Here is a 23,517-nt window from a genome sequence, read left to right as displayed (position 1 = left end):
TTAACATATACATGAAGCCGCTGGGGGAGGTTATCCAGAGATGTGGACTGAGGTGTCATCAGTATGCGGATGATACCCAGCTCTACCTTTCCTTTTCATCAAACCCAGGTGAGGCAGTGGCTGTTCTGAACCAGTGCCTGGGCACGGTAATGGACTGGATGAGGGCTAACAAACTGAGACTCAATCCAGACAAGACGGAGGTACTGTTAGCGGGTGGTTCATCTGTCCGGCGAGGTGATGTTTGCCCTGTCCTGGACGGGGTTGCACTCTCCCTAAAGGATCGGGTCCGTAGTTTGGGGGTGCTCTTGGATCCAGAACTGTCACTTGAGGCACAGGTGAACTCAGTGGCAAAGAGCACCTTTTATCAGCTTAGGTTGATATACCAACGACACCCTTATCTGGACAGAGATAGCCTAGCTACAGTTATCCATGCTCTGATAACCTCTCGCTTGGATTACTGCAATGCGTTATACGTGGGGCTGCCTTTGAAAACGGTCCGGAAACTTCAGCTGGTACAAAATAGGGCAGCCCGTTTACTAACAGGGACTGGCCGGCGAGATCACATTACGCCAGTCCTTTTACAACTTCATTGGCTGCCAGTCCAGGTCCGGGCTCGATTCAAAGTGCTGGTATTGACATTTAAAGCCCTAAATGGTTTGGGGCCAGGTTATTTGAAGGAACGCCTCCTCCCATATGTACCTACCCAGACCTTAAGATCATCTACAGGGGCCCTTCTCCGTGAGCCCCTGCCAAAGGAAGTGAGGCAGGTGGCTACTAGGAGGAGGGCTTTCTCCGCTGTGGCACCCCAGTTGTGGAATGAGCTCCCCAGAGAGGTCTGCCTGGCGCCTACACTGTACTGCTTTCGTCGCCAGCTGAAGACCTTTTTATTCTCTCAGTATTTTAACACTTAATTTTAACTTAAATTTAAATTTTACTGTTTTAACTCTGTATTTTAATCTTATATCAATTTTGCTGCGTGGTTTTATCCTGGTTGTGCTTTTTATACTGTATTTTGTAATTGTTCTTTTAACCTGTTGGTTGTTTTATTGTGGTTTTAATTTTTGTGAACCGCCCAGAGAGCTTCGGCTATTGGGCGGAATAAAAATGTAATAAATAAATAAATAAATAAGTCATCTGCCAAGTTTTGCATATTAGAAGGATTTTAAAATAGGTTTCCACAATCCAGGCCTAAAATGTTGTACAGTACGCCACAGTGCTTAAGTGCAATTCATCCCTACAAGCCAAGTAGAGAGATAGTATGGGGGTGGGGTGGGGATAACCTGATGGACATTGTCCACACAACCCCCAAAGTGATGATGGCATTTTATTCTCCTGCATCACACTCTTCTGAGACTGTTCTGTGATGATGGGTTATAATAGATACCCACCAAATCAGGAGAGCAACGCAAGGCTGCACTATCAAAAGGTTGGGAACAAAATAGTAATTGGATCAGACAAGATTGTATGCTGGAGACTGAGCTGGGGAGATGAAATGCTGAACGTTGACTGCTAGTATGCTTTATTTTATGCCGTAACTGAATCTTTTATCTGTTTTATTTTTGCCAGATTGGACGATCAACAGAGAGTCCTATTGACTTTGTCGTGACAGACACTGTTCCTGGCAGCCAGAGCAATTCAGAGACTCAATCTGTTCAGAGCACCATCTCAAGGTTTGCCTGCAGGATAATATGTGAACGAAATCCTCCTTTCACAGCAAGAATATACGCCGCTGGCTTTGACTCCTCCAAAAACATCTTTCTAGGGGTAAGGATCTGTCTCCCTCTGGTGCTCAAACGCAGGTTTAACGTTTCAACTTCAACAGATCTGTAGCGGAATGAATAACAAATGAATAAAAGCTGCTTCTTTGATGTTTCCCCATAGGAGAAAGCTGCCAAGTGGAAGACATCTGATGGGCAAATGGATGGGTTAACCACAAATGGAGTTCTTGTTATGCATCCACGCAATGGGTTCACTGAGGATTCCAAGCCAGGGGTGTGGAGGGAGATATCTGTATGTGGGAATGTGTTCAGCCTCCGCGAAACAAGATCCGCTCAGCAGAGAGGGAAGATGGTAAGTCTGAGAATAGCAGGTTTGCCAGGCAACTATGCGCGGTATAGCTCTGCAACCGAAGTAAAAGCCAGAGGTTTCCTCCTGTACGCTGATGTCATGCTACATTTGGAGTAAATTGCTCTATTTCCATGGGGATTTGACCCAGCTTAAGCACACGGGAAGACACAAACAGGTGCATCCAAACAGCCCTGTTTCTGCAACTGTGGGTATACACAGCTCAGCATACAGGAACACATGCGCGTGAATGTCCAGAGGTTGCACATGCACAGCAAGCTAGTCTTTCTAGCCACCGTCAGACATATGTACTTAAGTGTATGTGAAACTGGTTGTGAACAGACAACTAAGGACACTTAAGGAATTTCAGTCTTTGTGAATTCTGGTATGAATTGACCTGATCTGCACTTTCTGGATTAACGGATCAGAATCCATTAGATTTGCATTTCTCCAAAATAGTTCAGCAGAGTTCCCTGCTCAAACAAAATATATCAATATGCATTTTAAAATGTGTATTTTAAGGGGAAATGTATTCAAAAATACGTGTATATGTATTTAAACCATTTTTTTAAAAAAACAAAAACCCAAAGTTTAATCCAGAAATGGGATGGAAAGGGCTGAAGTGAACACCTGCAAAAGTGGCAGGGACTGGAATCCATCCCTGCTGGCAACACACTGTTTCAGTTTCTCCCCCTCAGCCAGACTGCGGGATCTGTGCAGAGTGTCTTACGCTAGAGAAGAAGGTGCTGCTACTCCTAGGTGGTGGGGACTTGGACTTCACCAGCTGCTCTTGTGTCGCTGTTGCAGATGTTTATTTTTAGAGCACAATGCCTCATAATGGTTTCTTTGAAGCTTTCAAAGTTTAATGGCTTTGCATGATCTGAGTAGATCATGTTTAGAAGGAATAGTAATATGGAAAACTTTGAACCAGATGTGGAGGAACTTCCTAGAATGTTATGAACCAGATGGAGATCAGGATTTGGCAATGTAACAGCTAAATAAGTATGGGGACAGATTAGGAGGGAATTGTGTGGCTGTATAAAGTGTCAATGTATAAAGTGACAAATGGCCTTTGTAATAGTTGTAAAGTGTTTGGGTAAAATATAAACATGTTGCAACACTAAAACTGATAAGTCTTTAAAGGCATCTCATAGAAGATATGCATATCTGATAGAAGTCAAAGGGCGTTTTTCCCCTGTGATGGCTGGTTTGAAAAGCCTATTCTAGATGTGATGATTTTCATGATTCCAGTCTTTATATTGGTGCAGAGTTAAAACCAATGCTTATATAGTACACTTAAAGTGTTCAACGTGCTGCACGTGTCTTACCAACGTGCCTTGGTAAGCCTAAAATAGGAGGCAGCATCATAACTTTTTGCTCCAGGCTTTGATACCAGACAAGCACAGATTTTCACATAACTTGGATTGGCCCATTTTAGGCAGAATTGTGCTCTAAAAATTTTCAGTGGGGAGCGGTATAAAATAAATCTATTCAAAGGAAGGGTGTTTCTAGTTGACTAAGTGGCTTCAGTGTTCTGATTTTTACTACCTTTTAAACATCTCAGTATTAAACAATAGGTAACCATTACTCATTTCATAGGTGTAAGGTTGTGTCAAAATAAAAACACTAAGACCAGGATTGGTAGAAGATATAAAAAGCTATTGAAATTTTGTGAAATATGTGTATATCTTCCCTTCCAGGTTGAAAATGAAACCAACCAACTCCAGGATGGTTCATTGATTGACCTCTGTGGAGCAACATTGCTGTGGCGTACTGCAGAAGGACTTTCACGCACTCCAACAGTGAAGCACCTGGAAGCTCTAAGGCAGGAAATTAATGCAGCCAGGCCTCAGTGCCCCGTGGGCTTTAACACATTAGCCTTTCCTAGTATGAAGAGGAAAGACGTTGTAGATGAAAAACAACCCTGGGTTTACCTGAACTGTGGTCATGTCCACGGCTACCATAACTGGGGGAACAAAGAGGAGAGAGATGGGAAGGATCGTGAATGCCCAATGTGCCGATCTGTCGGTCCCTATGTGCCTCTCTGGCTTGGATGCGAAGCGGGATTTTATGTGGACGCTGGGCCTCCAACTCACGCATTCAGCCCCTGTGGACATGTGTGCTCAGAAAAGACAACTGCCTATTGGTCCCAAATCCCTCTTCCTCACGGTACCCACACTTTTCATGCAGCCTGTCCATTCTGTGCACATCAGCTTTCTGGTGAACAAGGCTACATAAGACTTATTTTCCAAGGACCTCTTGACTAACACACACACACACGTGTTACCCAAGGACTGCAGTTAAACTTATACGCATAAGCTAAAGGATTCTGATTTCAAATGAACTGTCGTCTTAAATAACTGTATTTCATTCTCTGGGCTTTGACAGTTTACTTTGAGATGAAGAATACTTTTATTATTATTTCAGCAGTTAAATTTCTCTGTAGATAATGGAAGAAGTTTGGCTACGCAGAAAAAAACTGGTGGTGGGGATTGGAGGCAGACAGAAGCTAGTTCCTGGCCCATCGTTTTTTGAGGTGGAAAAGATAAAATTATTTGCCTTCAATGTAATGTTTTGAATAACATGCCTTTAATATCTAAAAATGTCTTTTTTAAAGTATATAACTGAGGGTAAAAGTGATCAGTTCAAAAGGACATTCGTTTACAGCTTGGATGCAAACATTATGTAAAATAGAGCAACATGTATAGTAACTCCTTTTTCTATTTACCTTTACTATGAAAAAATATCCTAGATGACTTGGATAGAGTAGCATGGTAGTGGTGTGTTGCATCCATTGATTGGATGTGTAGAATAGTTCTTGACCAGAGGAGGGGGAAATGGTAGAGGAGTTCTCTTTATTTTGTAAAAGCTTAAGTGAGCAGCATAGTGTTGATAGAAAAGCAGAAGGTTTAAAAACAAAATTAAATCAAATTACATTGATGTGCTTTTTTTAAAAAAAGTGCTTAACCACATGTCAGGTAATCCAGATAAACTCTTGGTTCTTTTTTCTCTCTCTTTCTCTGTCTGGTAGAACTGTAACAAACGAACTGGTCACATAACATTTACCTGATACTTGGAATATGCAATTTATCCTCAATGAAGTTATTTTCTCCCTCTGTGTTAAGTATTCTGTGTTTGTTTTGTTTTTTGATTGTTTTTGCATTTGCAACACTGAAGGGTTTGTTTATTTAAATAAAAAAAAATAACCAAGTTATATAAGGTTGTTTTTTTTTCTTTTCTCCACTGACAGAACAAAAGGGAGTTATCCAAGAAGAAGGTGGTCAGGTTCATACACTATATTACGAACTGATTTATAAAGGGGCACATTAGGATAGAACACTGCATGTACAAAAATACAAATATAGGAAGAAATGTATATCATACCATTTCAAAATTCGATGTACTTTTTGATCCTATAGATGTGAAGGAAACTGCATGGTTTTCCAGTATATTAATGGGGACAAAAATATTGTAATTCCCATGTTAAAATATTCAGGCATCTTTCTAGATGCAATTGGACCTCCAAATACAACAGTTTAACATTGAAATGGGTCCTTCCTGCTGATCTGAGATGTGTTATCAGCCTCTGGCATGTGGCATCTGAACCAAGAGTACATGGAGAACAATTCCATGTAGGATATCCCATTACCGCAGGGATTGGTTTGAATAAGACATATTTCGCCACAACAACACAACTCATGCATGTTTATTCCAAAGTAAACCTTACTGGGCGGTATCCAATATTGCTCCTGCACTCCTTCACATTGCATTGCACCAGTGGGACCCACTGCTAGCACAATGGTGAATTAGTATTATGTAAAGGTATCCAGGAAACGAGCACTTCTGCTTGTTTATGGATCAAGGCAGGTCCATAGAGCCCCTTTCAGGAACCTCTGCTAACCTGCCCCGTTTTGGAAATGAGTGTTATCATTTATTTTCAGTTCTTTTCTGTAGCGGTGGATCCTGCTGGTGTGCAGACTGCATAGGATACTGCCCAGTGTGTTTAAGGGACTCGCTTCCAAGTAAATGTGCATAGGAGTACAGCCTATATATACTGGAATTTGTTAATGGAAGGATCATGTCTTATGGCCTCTGAGCTTGACATTAAAAGCTAGCTATCTAACAAGCAGAAATTCAGTAAGTTAAGAAACTGGTATATTTTTTTTGGCATTTCGTTTTGAAGCTGCACTCCTAAACTTGGAAGCAAGATCTAGTGAGATCAGTTTGACTTGCGTGTGAGTAAATGTGTTATAAGAACACTGATCCAATAGCGTTCTAAAATAAAGCAGTAACCACTAAGAGTATTGTATTTGCCACTAATGACCCATATTCCATAATCTTCAGACCAACACACAAACCTCTGATAGTAATCACCACAATATTGTTACCAGATCAAAAGGGCACCACCTATTACTGCGAATAAATGGTTGGAGACATTGGAGCACTCTGGGAAGATTGTATTTAAAGGGTTGGATCCAGATTTAGTCATACTTCAAATAGACCCACTGAAATTAATGGGTTAATGAATAACGTAAGTGCCATTAATTGCAATGAGTGTACTCTTAAGAATGACTAAATGTGGATTCAACTCCATAAATTTTCTACATTGCTCTCATTGTTGATTCCAGTACAGTATATAACCTACTAAATAGTGGGGGGGGGGGGGAATCCACAATTCTAACAAATCAAATAGCACAGAACAATGGCAGCAACCACAGGAGGCAGGCTTTTTAAAAGTACTTAAAAGGCCTGGGACAATAAAGCTTATGCCTGATCCCTACAATGTAGGTTCCAGGCAAGCTTTCCAAGGGAAGGAGTCCCACAGGTGAGATGCCACAACAGAAAACTCTCTTCCTGGTGCCTATGATGGGAGTACCCAAAGGAGAGATTCAGGAGATTGATATTGGTGCAAGTGTTTGTCTTGATACCTGGATCCCAAGCTGTGTACCAACATAAATTAAATATTAAGGTTGAAACTAATTCTTGCCTTCCATTCATATCGTCTTCCATTCATATTCCATAGCATATTAAATGTAGAAAAACTGTTCATCACCAAAGGAAGAAGACAAGGATGCTTACAACAGCAGCTGTAGTCTAACATTCAAACCTAGTTGTGGACTTGTACTCCTGGGTTGCTTTGTAGCTTTCTGTAAATTCTTCTGTGTTTTAAATCAAACCAGTCATGTGTAACTACTTTCCAAGTGCCATCTGAGCTTCCAGAGGCATCTGTCCGGCCCCTGATGGAAACAGAATGCTAATTCTGATCTATCAGGACTAATTTAGTGTACCTCTATTATGTTTTTATAGCCAGGATTGCTGATCTTTTTTTCTTCTTTAACATTTCATCTGATTTTATTTTAAATAAAGAGGGGGAAAGTATTGCAGTTTGTACCAAAAACAGAACACAGAATTTGGGCCTTCTGAAGCCTGTGGCCTTTCGTTCTTGAATCTGCATTCTCAAATTTGTGATCAATTTTAAAGCAATAGAAAATGGAATTTGAATTTATTTCCATCTCCCACACAATTTCAGAATGAAGCTGGACCAGATATACCACCTTATGGTAATGGAATTGTGGTTGTCTCTATCCAAGTATATGGACAATTTATATAGTATGCTATTTAAACTGGGAGGTAGACAAACTAGTTCAGATAGCATGCCACCTTTCTTCCATTGACTTTCATGGTATCAAATTGGCTTAAATTCAAATACTTGGCTTTGAAATAAATTAAGGGAAGGGTTTACCAAGAAATCCAAAACTGATACAAATGACTTTGAATATCTATGAATCCGATCCGTGGATTCTGCAGCAGAATGGCATTTTATGAGTTACACAAATTTGCGGACTGGTTTTTTTACTTTCTAAAATTGTGCGCAAACTTAGTCATCAAAATACAAAAGTTGCTGAAATAAATGCTAATACATACACCATTAAACACACACACAACACTTCTATACATTTCTGATCTCTCTTCAGCCTCTGCTGTGTAACAGTCTTTTGTTTTGTGTGTGTGCGTGCACACTCTGGTTACTGACTGTATGCTAAGCTAAGAAAAATACAGAAAACGTTACCTGCCAATGAATGTTCTGAAAATTGTGGTGGATTTTTGTGCATATTTTTCTGAAGAGACAGTGGGGGAATCTGATTCCATTAATGAGCAGATGATGCAATGAGAGACGCCTGATAACCCACCAAATGGATTAAACAGAAGCTCTACATCCCTAGCTTTTGAAGAGTCGCTGAGCAGGAGACAGAGGAGTTTGAACTGCATATAGATGGAAATAATTCTATTGACCATTTATATCAACCCTCTTAAAGTATTCTGAGGGATGTACGTATGTTCCCTACTCTTGTAGAAACTCTCAGTATGTGATCCCAATAAGAACTATCATGAACCAGAAGCTACTTCGGTAACCAGCTGCTAATGGAGCAATCTGGTGCCAGTTTAGCAAGGTTGAACTCTCCAGGATTTACTTCTCTAACCGCTTTGCACAGCTATTCTTCAGCAGCACTCTAACTCCTAGTTCACCGTTTTCTTTATTTTTAAAATTTTATTAATAACTTGGGAAAGGCTAAAGTTTAAGTCAGTGATGCATGAGAAATTTCCCAGGTGTGGCTAGAAATTGTGTTAAGTGTTCTTGCAAATAAATTCACAAAAGAATTGAAGAGCCTGCCAACATGCATTTAAAAACCACTGTCAGCCCCCTCTTTTTTTTTTTTTTTTAGAAAGGGTTTTTTAAAAAACAGCTGTTCTGGGATTACAAAATATAATCCTTTATTATGAACCGCCCAAAGAGCTTCGGCTATTGGGCGGTATCAAAATGTAATAAATGTAATAAATTTATTTATAAATGTAATAAATAAATTAGCAAAAAAGGAGGATTTTTTTACCATGATATAACCTCAGAGAAACACAAGGATATACAGAAAAATCATAGCTGCATAGGTTGACTGTTCAACATGACCCTACCTATCCAATAAACAATTTCCAGGATTTTTTCTCCTAAAATTTTGTGCAGCAAATGCAAACAATTTGTTTAGCATGCACCTTTCCAGTAGTGGGCCAGGGAGGAGGTAAATAGAAAGAAATAAGAGCGCCTTCCAAAAACACAGAGCACAAACAATGAGTAACTGAGTTGCTAGATTAATTTACTGGGTTTTGAACATTGCAAAAAAAACATACAAATGGGGAGCACTTCGCAAAATAAAACAGGAAGCATCTGATGTGAAAATACTGAAGAACTGATGAGTTCAATTAGAACTGGAATGAACACTCCAATGGATTTCCTCCACCACCACCCCAGCCCCCCGTTCCCCCTCGCCCTAAAAAGCTAGCCACGTTGGGGGAACGTGCTGCAAGTTTGCCGGGCACAATTTCAACATATTTATAATTGGGCAATTGCTAGGTAGTCCAACACAGTCCCATTTTACTTATCTGCAATTTCTGGATATATTAAGAAATCTTTGGAGTAATTCAGAATGGTACCAAATTGAAATATCATCTCCTAAATAATAAAGAATTGTCAATATAGAAGACTGAAGTGAGGCATGAGAAAACTGAACTACATTTATTCTTCAATTTATTCTAGTCATCTAACATATTACATATCGTTACTCTCAAAAGATGTTCTATTCCTTTTGTCAGCACCATAGGTTTAGGTAATGTCATTTTCGTCTCTTCCCATTGTGATATAGGCCTTAGCTAGACCTAACTGATAGTCCGCGACGGAGGAGGGAAGATCTCGCGTTGTGATTAATGCGAGATCCCTCCTCCATTTACATGTGATGCACAATGACCTCAGGAGGAGAGGCATCCGCCCGCCATTTTTTATTTTTTAAAGACACAGGAGCGCACGAACGCTCATGTGCTAAAGGTAAGGTTTTTTTAAAAAAATTAAGTACTTTTCCACTCCCCCACCGCACCCCTGATGGGCGCAGCTCTGCGCAAGGAATCACACGGAGCCAGTCAAACCGTGGCAACGGGCCACATGTTTTGCGGTCTCGGGCTCAGCCCGGAAAAAGTGGGCCCAAAAGGGAGGGCGAAATCCCAGGGCAAGGGAGGGATGATCCCAGGATCCCCTGTGCATCATGTGGATGCAGAAGGATGATCCCGGGTTCGCCCCGGGATTTTGCCCGGTCTAGCTAAGGCCATAGTTGTTTTTTCCAAGTTAAGTCAAACTTGTACAGCTACTAATTTTTATGCAAGTCATTTTTGACACTTCTGTATGCTTTGAACACATTAAAATGTTTGATATTTACATACATTGTAGCCATAACTTTAAAGTAAATCAGTCTGAAATTAGCTTCTTATAGTAGCTACATTGCTAGGAATTTCCTCCCAGACTGCTGTCTGATAATGTTACAGGAAAGAAGTGTCTGTCTTCCATGGATTTTGAAATATTGTGCCAGACTGCCATCTACTGTAATATATGGAGGTTGCTGGAGGTAATTGCTTTTTTGTCCTTCTACTTGTTATTTCATTTATTATTTCCTGGTATCTCAAAAGAAACATGGAGGCTTTAGAGGAAGAAGATCCTTTATTAAAACACAAAGATAAACAGAAGGAATCGCATATACACAGACACAGACACACATTTTATGACACCCTGGAGCAGCCTTCCCCAACCTGGTGCCCTGAAGATATTTTGAACTTCAGCTCCCATCAGCCCCACTCAGGAATATTGGTGTCATAGACCAAAATATACGGAGGGCGTCAAGTTGAGAAAGGCTGCCAAAGAAACACACAGAAAATAACATTGGCTTAATTTGAGCGAGGGTTCCTTAGGTTTCAGCTCCGCACTCAATTTCAGGGCTCAGCCCTGGCATTTTAAAATTTTTAAAAAATGACGGATCTCTGAGCATACAGAGATTGCGTTGTATTCAGGCACAGTTAATTAGGCACCCTCCCCTTATGGGATGGCTCAGATTCCCCTTGTCTCTTCCTTCAGACTAGGGATACAGATCCTAATGGTTCTAAAACCATTGATGGGCACTAACTTTGTTTAAATTCTAGACTACATTTTAGTCAAAGGAATTGGAACGATTTTTTTTTAAAAAAAAAACTGCTTTGCTCCACTTGCACAAAATTCTTCCCCTATTTTTTATTTCCTCCCCACAGCCCCTTGTGCCCCATCTCTGTTCAGGAAGGTCACTCCAGAAGGTTTTTTTCTGGGGATGCAGGCAGGAGATGAGCGTGGGAAAGTTCTCTTCTGTAAGCTTCCTACTGCTTGAAGAATAATAGAATCATAGAATAGCAGAGTTGGAAGGGGCCTACAAGGCCATCGAGTCCAACCCCCTGCTCAATGAACTTGAGATCCAAGCCATTGGTTGAGCTCAACTTCACTTGCTCTTCCCATGATTGGGAAAGCAAGAGAATAGAAGGAAGAGTACCCTATTATTATTATTTATTTGTTTATTTATTTATTTATTTATATAGCACCATCAATGTACATGGTGCTGTACAGAGAACAAGAAGTGGAGTAGGCTGGATGGAATGGATGAAACCCAGGTGAGGCAGTGGCTGTTCTGAACCAGTGCCTGGACATGGTAATGGACTGGATGAGGGCTAACAGACTGAGACTCAATCCAAACAAGACGGAGGTACTGTTAGCGGGTGGTTCATTTGTCCGGCGAGGTGATGTTTGCCCTGTCCTGGACGGAGTTGCACTCTCCCTAAAGGATCGGGTCCGTAGTTTGGGGGTGCTCTTGGATCCAGAACTGTCACTTGAGGCACAGGTGAACTCAGTGGCAAAGAGCACCTTTTATCAGCTTAGGTTGATATACCAACTACGCCCTTATCTGGACAGAGATAGCCTAGCTACAGTTATCCATGCTCTGATAACCTCTCGCTTGGATTACTGCAATACGTTATACGTGGGGCTGCCTTTGAAAACGGTCCGGAAACTTCAGCTGGTACAAAACAGGGCAGCCCATTTACTAACAGGGACTGGCCGGTGAGATCACATTACGCCAGTCCTTTTCCAGCTTCATTGGCTCCCAGTCCAGGTCCGGGCCTGATTCAAAGTGCTGGTATTGACATTCAAAGCCCTAAATGGTTTGGGGCCAGGTTATTTGAAGGAACGCCTCCTCCTATATGTACCTGCCCGGACTTTAAGATCATCTACAGGGGCCCTTCTCCGTGAGCCCCTGCCAAAGAAAGTGAGGCAGGTGGCTACTAGGAGGAGGGTTTTCTCCGCTGTGGCACCCCAGCTGTGGAATGAGCTCCCTGGAGAGGTCCGCCTGGCACCTACACTGTACTCCTTTGTCGCCAGCTGAAGACCTTTTTATTCTCTCAGTATTTTAACACTTAATTTTAACTTAAATTTAAATTTTACTGTTCTAACTCTCTATTGATTAAATCAATTTTTGCTGTGTGGTTTTATCCTGGTTGTGCTTTTGATACTGTATTTTGTATTTATGTTTTTAACCTGTTGGTTGTTTTATTATGGTTTTAATTTTTGTGAACCGCCCAGAGAGCTTCGGCTATTGAGCGGTATAAAAATGTAATAAATAAATAAATAAATAAATAATACCACTCATCTTCATATTGCCCCACCCAACTTTTTGGTCATGATAGAATATGACTGAAATACATTATGACTTTTATTCTCTGTTTACACAAATTGCCTTCGTAAACACAAGGAAATGGCAACAGGCCATCAGCTGATTAGGAAGTCCTTTAGGAACAAATGCTGTGATGCTACCTTAAAGCACTTAAATTAACACTGGATACCTTGAATTCAAATGAAAATCATAGCATCACCTTGGGAAAATCAGTGACTGACAGTAGTGGTAGTTTAAATTCTAAATGGTCATTATTACACTAGGGTGATCCTCCTGTAGTCACTTGCTTAAACCATGATCCGTAAGCAAATTTACTTGGAAATAAGTCTAATTTATTTCACTCTGACTTACCAACGCAGATATGCTACACTATAGCCTTGAACTAATAATTCTGTCGCATGATATTTATATCACTTTGTGATTAGACTGCTGACAGACTAAACTTTGAAATAACAAAACAGGAAGATCTGATTCAGAGTTCACATGGGGGAAGGATGTGTTGATACCAACTGTCCAGTTTTACAAACCAATATTCTTACTACTACTTCACAGTACGTGAATCAAGTCCTTACTCATTGGCCTTTGATGAGTTTATTTGCTGCCATCTGCTTAATCCAGAAATTTGTTTGTGGCATGCCAGATGGTAAGTGAGAACGTAACAGCAATGTAGGCAGCCTAAGAACATTCAGTAGCAATTCATAACATTTGCCAATATTTCACAATTAGTGGAAAACAGAGCCAAGTTTGCAATACTAGTCAGCCTACGTAATAGCCTGTCCCGGGAGCTAACAGAAGAGAGTGCTCTTGAATATCTCTGTATCGTCTTTAATATATGGCCATATCTTTACTTATTTAAAACATGTACCCTGCCATTTGTCTTGAGTCATCATTAAAGCAACATTCTCAAAATAATTTGATATATTTTACTTAACTTTAAAATGTAGTTTAAAGTAAACCAGTTTGCTTTGTTGTAAACCACTGAGGATGGTTACATTTTACTAAAAGGGTGTCATATTTCATGTTTTCAAAGGGCATGTCTACACCTACAGGTGTAAAGGGCCAGAGTGGGGGTGATCACGGACTTACCTAGTTCCGGGATCATCGCCTTGTGTCTACATGCGGCGTGCGACGTCCCAGGAGGAAGAGGACGTTCTGTTTGCCATTTTGTTTTTTGTTTTTTATTGGAAAAGAGTGCACGTGCGCTTGAGCACAAAAGGTGGGGGGTGTTTAAAAAAAGGACTGTGCTCACCCCACCCCACCCCCGAGTTGCTCTGTGGCCTGTGCCCGGTTCCTGGCTCCTTGCAGTTACTCGCAAGGAGCTGGAATGAAAACAGGATGCCTGGCCACACCTCCTGTGGTCTTGGGATCATCCAGAGACCGCGGGGAAAACTGGGATTAAAGTGTAGGGCCGTATCCCGGGGCAAGGGAGGGTTCATCCTTCCCTGCCCCCGGGATCCACTGTGCGTCATGTGGATGCACAGGGATGATCCTGGGGCAATCCCCGGGATATCCCCAGATCTAGACATACCCCATGTCTATGCAAAACATTGTCCTGCTAGTGATGGGCCAGGAGCAGCTCTTGGCCTGATGCTGAATGGAGTGGAAGATGCCATATGGCAGTTCAATAAACATTTCAGCTGAAAATAATGAGTTGGGGGGTGGTTTCACTAAAATAATACATATGTCATTAAAAAGGCAGTTTTTTCATTTGATTTTTGGCCTACTTCTCAGAGAAACCTATAAGCATTTTTATTTACTACTATATTGTAAATGCCTGCTCATGCTGCACTAATTGTGGAAACAAGAAAAAGAGGGTATTTTCTGTAATGGCACCCCATCTGTAGAAGACTCTTCCTTGGGAGGCTAGCCTAGTGCCTACTTTGTTGTATTTTTAGTGCCAAGTGAAGACCTTTTTATAGTCCCAAGCTTTTAACAACCGATGACCCTTTAATGCTAATGTGAAAGAATTACTATCATGTGCTCTATGAGCTCCATCACACTAGCGATTTATTGCACTCTCGCCATGTCTGGTATGTGTTTTTGAAGGATGTTACTCACATGATGTTGTCCATGTCCTGCGCTCTCTCGCCTCTTCCCCTCCCTTTTCGGTCTTATTTTGGAGCGGGGAAAGTCTGCACAATAAAAACGCTCCTCTGTCCCATGTATTGCTGTCCTTGCGCTATATCGGACCATCCTGTTTTTTGTTGGGTGTGTGTGTGTCGAAGGGTGGTCTTCCTGACAAAAGAGGAGGACAGGACGGTTCTCTGCTCAACTGTGAAAAGGGAGGGAGGGATGGCTCTTGGACACCCCATAGAGAAAGTGACTCAGTCCCATTCAACTCTATGGTTCTTACTCCTGAGTAGGCATGTCTAGGTTTCCTGACCAGAACAATGTCAGCTTCCCATTGCCATGCCAACATTGACCACAAACTTCTCCAAAAACTAATTGTAATACTTTCTCTTCACTTATATTGTTTACTAACTTATATTGTAAGCTGCCTTGAGAGCCTTTTTGGGCTAAATGTTGGGATAAAAGTGCTATAATAAAAATAATAAATATAAATAAATAATATAATCTTAGGGGAAAGTATAGTGTGTTGTTCTACCATAATTGCGTAGTTTCAGGCTGCCCTACTATTGTATTCACGCAGAAATAAAAAAATATTAAAAATATAAATAAAAAATTAACTGCAGGGGGAAGGAGAACGTACGGGGTGGGGCGGGAAATTTCGCTGGCATAGTAGCGATACAGGTGAAAAGATACATGAGCTGAAATAGCGCAACAATACACAGACGTGGAAGTTCCCAGGGCTTGACCGTCTAAGGAAATGGAGGGGGAAACCATGGACTCAAAGCAGGGAGGGGGAAGTAGGTATGAAAGCTCTACGTTGGTTTTGAAAAGTACTTAGAATTAAATTGATCCAGAATGCAACCACCAGAGTATGGCCTGGGTCTAAGTGTACAAAGATTTGTTACTAAAAAAAATTCTGAGCCCAATACCGGATACTGGCTTTGACCTTCAAAGACCTAAATAACCTGGGATTTGGATTTCTTAAAGGCAATCAATGCTGATACCCAAACACATAGATTGGCATTGACACACACACAGCCTGTGTGTATGGGGTAAGCAGTGCGTTATAGCGCGGGTACTCCCACACAACATGTTGTCCTGCCCCCCATCACACAGCTGAAAGTCCCTTCATCCTTCCTGGAGCCTGGTTCTCCTCCCTCAGTCCTCCTGGCCCTATCCCATCATGCACTGCAAGTTCTGCTGCCTGTACAGGAGCAGTCGGGGCGCTTTCAGCCGCTCCTGCTGGAGAACTCTACAGCCAATGGAAATAACACACGATACACACAACAGAGCCTGCCACATTTTAATCAACAGGTCTCTGGATAAGCAATGGAGCAGCCCATTGTTAAATGGGTTAAATGGGAAAAAATGGCATACCATGAGTTGTATGCCCGTTGTGTGTGTGTCCCTTCCACATGACATGATAAACAACACAACGGATGATTGACTCTTCCCCCTGTTGCAAAAATAGCTCGTTCCCTGGTGTACTAAGTCCAATACAGCACACAAGGAGGAGAGGAGATGAAGTATGGGTCTAACAATGTTTATTCTGCAGAATAAGAGACACAAGGAGCTAATTGCTGCAAAGCATGTGCCTACCTCGCAAGGGAGGTAGCTAGGTTTTATACACTACCTTCTTTGGTGCTGCATACGTAGACACCATCTAACAGAAAATTTCTAGCTGGAAAAGAGAATACATGGCATGTTCTTTTGGCAAGCATCAACACAATGTTTCTTTTTTTTATATAGGAATTTTCATTTCCCAGCGTTCCAAACTGCTACTCTTGGTATCCATTTAACATCACAACTGCTGCTGAGAGTGGAAGGCAAAATGTTACACACTAAATATATTTAAAAACTACTCTGTTGTTAGTCTATCTTACCTAGAGCTTCATCACACCAGCGTTTTAAAGCACTCTCGACATGCCTGGTGTGCGGTTTTGCAGCACTGCACTCACATGACGTCATATCCATCCTGCTGTGATCTCGCTGTTGCGCTGTTTCCCCCTCTCTTCCGTTTTATTTTTGTACAGTTCTTTTTGCCATGCACAGTAATTTCGCTGTTCCATTCCCGTGTAATTTCGGATAGTCCGGAGTTTTCTGCTGGGGGGGGGTGTCTGTAGAAGGGTGTGTGTGTAGGGCAGTGTGGCTAGGGTTGCCATATTCTGAATCCACAAAAGTGGGACAATACTTTTTGATGGGGGGAAGGATTTTTTTTTTTAACTGAGCAAGATGTAAAGGTCTAGGGAAAGAAAGAAAGCTATCTAAGCTTTCGTTATCTAACACTGCAATCCTATGTGTGTCTACTCAGAAACCAATCCTATTAAGTTAAATAGGGCTTATTCCCAGGCAAGTATGCATAGGATTGCAGCCTAAAGTACTTAAGCACCTGCAAATAAATAATAGGCAAAGCACAGTTTAAGCAAACAAACAGGAAAAAAATGACACTAAATTACATTTCTCCACTAGTTCTCAAAAGCTAGAGGAGACTTCAGTATGGAGACTTACACACCACTGAGCAGGCTCAAGGCACCATTTCAGAGGTTGGAATTTCTCCGGCCGGCTGGAACAGGAATCTGGGATTCTTGACTGACTGGCCGGGACATTTTGGAAATGCTTGGAAACCGGGACATTCCCGGTTTTCTGGGACTTATGGCAACCCTAGGTGTGGCTGACGAAAGCAGAGGGTGGGGTGGGTCTCCTCCAGCGTGCCATTTCAATTTCCTTTCCTCATCGTTCTCTTTGGGAAAGCCTGTTGGATTGTTGGTGCAGAGTTTGCTGAGTTGGTCCATCATACTTTCAGTCCTCCAACTCGGTTTATAAGGATCTTAGGGAAAGCATTGTGTATTCTTTTCCCCCTTAATCCCTTGGGTACATCATTACACCGTTTCAGCCTACCAGAATTGTAGTCAATTGCATTTGCACAGAAATAATAATAAAAAAGGGAAAATAAGAATTAGGGTGGGGGAAGGAACCCACGTCCATCTCAAAGACCCTCCCGGCCACAACAACCAATCTACTGCAAGGGGAAGGAGAAGGGAGGAGACAGGGCAGTGCAAGCCCACCCAGGTGAAAGGATGCACACGCTGAAACAACGCACACATGTGAAAGTGATCAGCACTTGATGCGCTGTCGAAACATAGGCGGATAGTGCAGTGTGATGGTGCTCTTACATTCCATAACTAGATGACTCCTTGTTGCTTTGCTGTTATGCCACGTTACACCTACTGCTTTCTTTCTATATCTCTTTGTCTCCCTCTCTATAAGTGGGACTGGGCCTTCTTTTTTAAACTTAATGGGGCAATAACTTTGCAATACTCCTGAAGGAGGCTGGTCTGGCTCTGTCTGCCTTGGCTTTTCACCATGCTGCAAAAACATAGCATTTCCACAGAATATCTAGAGAAACTATATGATATATATACATTGTATTGTTACTGGGTTGTTGTTGTTTTATCCTTTTAACTGTGTTGGATTTTTGCAATATTTTAAACCTTTGATTATGAACTGTGAGGTGCCTTGGGGGTCTTTTAGATGCCAGGTTGGGACACATATCATAGAATCATAGAATAGCAGAGTTGGAAGGAGCCTACAAGGCCATCGAGTCCTGCTCAATGCAGGAATCCACCCTAAAGCATCCCCGACAGATGCTTGTCCAGCTGCCTCTTGAAGGCCTCTAGTGTGGGAGAGCCCACAACCTCCCTAGCTAACTGATTCCATTGCTGTACTGCTCTAACAGTCAGGAAGTTTTTCCTGATGTCCAGCTGGAATCTGGCTTCCTTTAACTTGAGCCCGTTATTCCCTGTCCTGCACTCTGGGAGGATCGAGAAGAGATCCTGGCCCTCCTCTGTGTGACAACCTTTTAAGTATTTGAAGAGTGCTATCATGTCTCCCCTCAATCTTCTCTTCTCCAGGCTAAACATGCCCAGTTCTTTCAGTCTCTCTTCATAGGGCTTTGTTTCCAGACCCCTGATCATCCTGGTTGCCCTCCTCTGAACATGCTCCAGCTTGTCTGCATCCTTCTTGAATTGTGGAGCCCAGAACTGGACGCAATACTCTAGATGAGGCCTAACCAGGGCCGAATAGAGAGGAACCAGTACCTCACGTGATTTGGAAGCTATACTTCTATTAATGCAGCCCAAAATAGCATTTGCCTTTCTTGCAGCCCTATCGCACTGTTGGCTCATATTCAGCTTGCAATCTACAACAATTCCAAGATCCTTCTCGTTTGTAGTATTGCTGAGCCAAGTATCCCCCATCTTGTAACTGTGCCTTTGGTTTCTATTTCCTAAATATAGAACTTGGCATTTATCCCTATTAAATTTCATCCTGTTGTTTTCAGCCCAGCACTCCAGCCTATCAAGATCACTTTGAAATTTGTTTCTGTCTTCCAGGGTATTAGCTATCCCACCCAATTTTGTGTCATCTGCAAATTTGTTAAGCGTTCCCTGCACCTCCTCGTCCAAATCATTAATAAAAATGTTGAAGAGCACTGGGCCCAGCACTGAGCCCTGCGGTACCCCACTTGTTGCCTCTCCCCAGTTTGAGAAGGTTGCATTGATAAGTACTCTTTGAGTCCAATTCTGTAGCCAACTGTGAATCCACCTAATAGTTGTTCCATCTAGCCCACTTTTAGCTAGTTTATTAATCAGAATGTCATGTGGTACTTTATCAAAAGCTTTGCTGAAGTCAAGATATATGACGTCCACAGCATTCCCATGGTCCACAAGGGAGGTTATCTTATCAAAAAATGAGATCAAATTTGTCTGACAGGACTTGTTCTTGAGAAATCCATGTTGGCTTCTAGTGATCCCCTCATTGATTTCAAGGTGTTTACAGACTGACTTCTTTATAATCTGCTCCAGAATTTTCCCAGGGATGGATGTCAGACTGACTGGTCTGTAGTTCCCAGGTTCCTCCTTTTTGCCCTTTTTGAAGATAGGGACAACGTTAGCCCTCCTCCAGTCATCCAGCACCTCACCCGTTTTCCATGATTTTGCAAAGATAATAGACAAAGGTTCTGAGAGTTTTTCCGCTAGCTCCTTCATTACTCTAGGATGCAGTTCATCTGGCCCTGGAGATTTGAACTCATTCAAGGAAATTAGGGGTTCTTTGACCATTTGTTTATCAATCTCAAACTGTAATCCTGCCCCCTCAACTTCTGCTTCACTTTTTCCAGGGGGGTCATAGACCCGCTTTTGGGAGAAGACTGAGGCAAAGTAGGAATTGAGCACTTCAGCCTTTTCTTTGTCATCTGTTATCCCTAATCCTCTTCCAAGAACCGGGAGGATGGATGAGAAAACTACCTGGGCCCCAAAGTTCTTCAGTTTCCTTCCCAGAGCTTCAAAGTCTGAAATGATTTCTTCGTAGCTCTGCTTGGTGACATCATTTGTTCCCACATGGATGAGAAGAAAGGGGTACGTGTCCGTGGACTTTATGAGCTTCAGTAACCCTTCAGTCACATCTCTAATCTGTGCTCCAGGGAGACAGCACACCTGGCGAGTCAATGGGTCTTCACGACATACTTGGGTTTCAATCCCACGCAGCAGGGAGTCTCCCACTACGACTACTCTTCTCTTCTTCTTGGTTGACCTACCTTCTGCCTCTTGTTCATTGTTGCACGATGTCTCCTGTACTTCTTCCTCTGCAAACTGTCCTTCAGACTCGTCCTCCAGAAGCTGAAAGCGGTTGCTTAACTCTAATGGTTCCACCGGTGCAGAATACCTTCTAGTTCTTCTGCTCCTAACTGTCACTCTTTTTCAGAGAGTTTCCTCTTCATTGGCTTTCCTCCCCTCAGCATATTCCACTTCTGCTTCAGCTGGCTGTTGCTCTTCAATCTTGTGTGCTTCTTGTTGCTGTTGCAGTTCCACCGTTCGGTCTAAGAACTCCTCGTCTTCTCTTATTCTTTGGAGAGTGGACACTCGCCGCTCAAGTCCTCTCACTTTTTCTTCCAAAAGTGCCACCAGCTTGCACTTGTTGCAGGTATACGCCATGTTGAGCTCAGGCAGAAACACGAACATTGCACACCCTTTGCAGGTCACCACCTCTAGGGGCTCCTTTCCATCCATATTGTCTTTTTCTGCTTTGTTTTTTCCTTTCTGATTATAGTGGAATTGCCTTTGCTTTGTCCTGGCCTCTCTGAAGGTACACAACTATATGAGTATGTCTTAAGGGAAAATAAGATTTTTTGGTTGTTTTGTGTGTGTGGTTTTTATGGGGGGGGTTCTCTTTATGTTTTTCTTTGTCCCCCCCTCTTTTTTTTCTTAGAGGCCTCCCCCTTGACCTCCCCTGCCGAACTCCCCCTGTCAAACTCCTGTTTGCTCTTCCTGTTCGCTTGCTCTCTGGGAACTGGCTTGCTTTTCTAGCTTCTACTTGAGCTGGGCCAGCTGCTCTTCCCTGCTTCTGCTCAGCTCCAAGTCAGGAAACAGGTCACTGGGAGGCCAACAACAATCAACAGCAATCAGGCCACTGATTGCTGAGTACAGAGTACAATCAGCAATCAGGCCACACCCCCTTCAGGTCCTGCAGCAACTCTCCACACCAACCCTCTTCACTTAGCACTCAGGAGCACATGGCAAGCACACGGCCTCTTTGAATTGGCAGCCTCCTGGATTTCCTTGAGGGTTCTCTTCTTCCCCTTTCCTTGGTCTCCTCGTCCCCTACACTCCCCCTGTCAAATTCCTGTTTGCTCTTCCTGTTCGCTCGCTCTCTGTTCGCTCTCTCTCTGGGAACTGGCTTGCTTTTCTATCTTCTACTTGAGCTGGGACAGCTGCTCTTCCCTGCTTCTGCTCAGCTCCAAGTCAGGAAGAATTAGGCAGAGTCAGATGCTCCCCTCAGGCAGTTCTTTCGGGGTATCATGAATGGGCAGTTTAAAATGCATTATTGTTGTGTTTTTCTGAGCAGTTCTGTTCAAGAGACTGTGCCCAGGTAATGATGACTAATCCAAAGCTGGACAGAGCATGTGTGTTGTTGTTGTTTTGCCTCAGATGCTTTGGGTAACCCGCTGACTACGCGTGTGTCTGTGGCCATAGCTAGACCTAAGGTTTATCCCTAGATTGTCCAAGGGTCAAACCTGTTCATCTAGGTGACACACAGGGGATCCACCGCTCAGGCAGGGGCGAACCCTGGATGATCCCAGGATAAACCTTAGGTCTAGCTGTGGCCTAGGAGACACACAGGGGATCCAGCGCTCAGGCAGGGGCGAACCCTGGATGATCCCAGGATAAACCTTAGGTCTAGCTGTGGCCTAGGAGACACACAGGGGATCCAGCGCTCAGGCAGGGGCGAACCCTGGATGATCCCAGGATAAACCTTAGGTCTAGCTGTGGCCTAGGAGACACACAGGGGATCCAGCGCTCAGGCAGGGGCGAACCCTGGATGATCCCAGGATAAACCTTAGGTCTAGCTGTGGCCTAGGAGACACACAGGGGATCCAGCGCTCAGGCAGGGGCGAACCCTGGATGATCCCAGGATAAACCTTAGGTCTAGCTGTGGCCTAGGAGACACACAGGGGATCCAGCGCTCAGGCAGGGGCGAACCCTGGATGATCCCAGGATAAACCTTAGGTCTAGCTGTGGCCTAGGAGACACACAGGGGATCCAGCGCTCAGGCAGGGGCGAACCCTGGATGATCCCAGGATAAACCTTAGGTCTAGCTGTGGCCTAGGAGACACACAGGGGATCCAGCGCTCAGGCAGGGGCGAACCCTGGATGATCCCAGGATAAACCTTAGGTCTAGCTGTGGCCTAGGAGACACACAGGGGATCCAGCGCTCAGGCAGGGGCGAACCCTGGATGATCCCAGGATAAACCTTAGGTCTAGCTGTGGCCTAGGAGACACACAGGGGATCCAGCGCTCAGGCAGGGGCGAACCCTGGATGATCCCAGGATAAACCTTAGGTCTAGCTGTGGCCTAGGAGACACACAGGGGATCCAGCGCTCAGGCAGGGGCGAACCCTGGATGATCCCAGGATAAACCTTAGGTCTAGCTGTGGCCTAGGAGACACACGGGGGATCCAGTGCTCAGGCAGGGGTCAACCCTGGATGATCCCAGGATAAACCTTAGGTCTAGCTGTGGCCTAGGAGACACACGGGGGATCCAGTGCTCAGGCAGGGGTCAACCCTGGATGATCCCAGGATAAACCTTAGGTCTAGCTGTGGCCTAGGTGACACATGGGGGATCTAGTGCTCAGGCAGGGGAGAACCCTGGATGATCCCAGGATGAACCTTAGGTCTAGCTGTGACCTAGGAGACACACAGGGGATCCAGTGCTCAGGCAGGGGCCAACCCTGGATGATCCCAGGCTAACCCTTAGGTCTAGCTGTGGCCTGTGTGCATGCGGGGTGGGGGGCTTTGCCGCCTCGCCTCAGGCAGAAAACGGCATGGAGCGGCCCTGGGTGTTTCTTGATAGTTATCCCCATTGCTGTTGTACCAACAACAGAAGCCTTTGCCAGGCGAGCCAAAGGCCAAACGTGGCTCTCCAAACACCCCTCCCTAATCTCCTCCTCTGAGAAGGGGGAGGAGAGAAGAGAGAGGCGGCGGTGGCGGCCTCCGTCGCCTCCACTCAAGCAGCACAAGACCGGCGGCGGCGGCGGCGGCGAAACCAGCGGCTCCTCCTCCTTCTCCCAGCCAGGGCTGCGGGGAGAAGGCGGCGCTTGTCAGTGGCCAGTTCGGTCGCCGCTGCCGGCTGAGGCGCTTCCCTGGGCCGAACCGGGAGAAGGAGTCGTCCATGGTAGCGACGTGTCGCTTCGGAGGCGCCGGGGGACGCGCTAGGCCGCGTCGCCGCCTTGGAGTTTCCCGCGGCTCCAGCTGCTGCAGGTATTCCGG

At 43.7% G+C, this 23,517-nt stretch overlaps 2 protein-coding genes across 4 annotated transcripts in view; both read left to right on the top strand.

Annotated features, from left to right (window-relative positions):
- Window positions 1-5,264, top strand: part of PELI1 (pellino E3 ubiquitin protein ligase 1) — a 66,915-nt gene extending 61,651 nt beyond the window's left edge. For all 3 annotated transcript variants that reach the window (XM_063115982.1, XM_063115984.1, XM_063115983.1), the window contains exons 5-7: window positions 1,567-1,764; window positions 1,882-2,070; window positions 3,765-5,264. In XM_063115982.1, the coding sequence (XP_062972052.1) occupies window positions 1,567-1,764; window positions 1,882-2,070; window positions 3,765-4,331 (954 nt within the window). In that variant the 3' untranslated portion in view covers window positions 4,332-5,264. The remainder of the gene's footprint in view (window positions 1-1,566; window positions 1,765-1,881; window positions 2,071-3,764) is intronic.
- An 18,106-nt stretch (window positions 5,265-23,370) lies between these two features.
- Window positions 23,371-23,517, top strand: part of VPS54 (VPS54 subunit of GARP complex) — a 69,738-nt gene continuing 69,591 nt past the window's right edge. The window contains exon 1 of the mRNA XM_063115980.1: window positions 23,371-23,508. The gene's annotated coding sequence lies outside the window, so the exon portion shown is untranslated. The remainder of the gene's footprint in view (window positions 23,509-23,517) is intronic.

Source organism: Elgaria multicarinata, chromosome 2, assembly GCF_023053635.1.
Source record: "Elgaria multicarinata webbii isolate HBS135686 ecotype San Diego chromosome 2, rElgMul1.1.pri, whole genome shotgun sequence".
Lineage (NCBI taxonomy): Eukaryota > Metazoa > Chordata > Lepidosauria > Squamata > Anguidae > Elgaria > Elgaria multicarinata.
The sequence above is the reverse complement of the archived record's forward strand: the minus strand, read 5'-3'. Positions and strand labels throughout refer to the sequence as shown.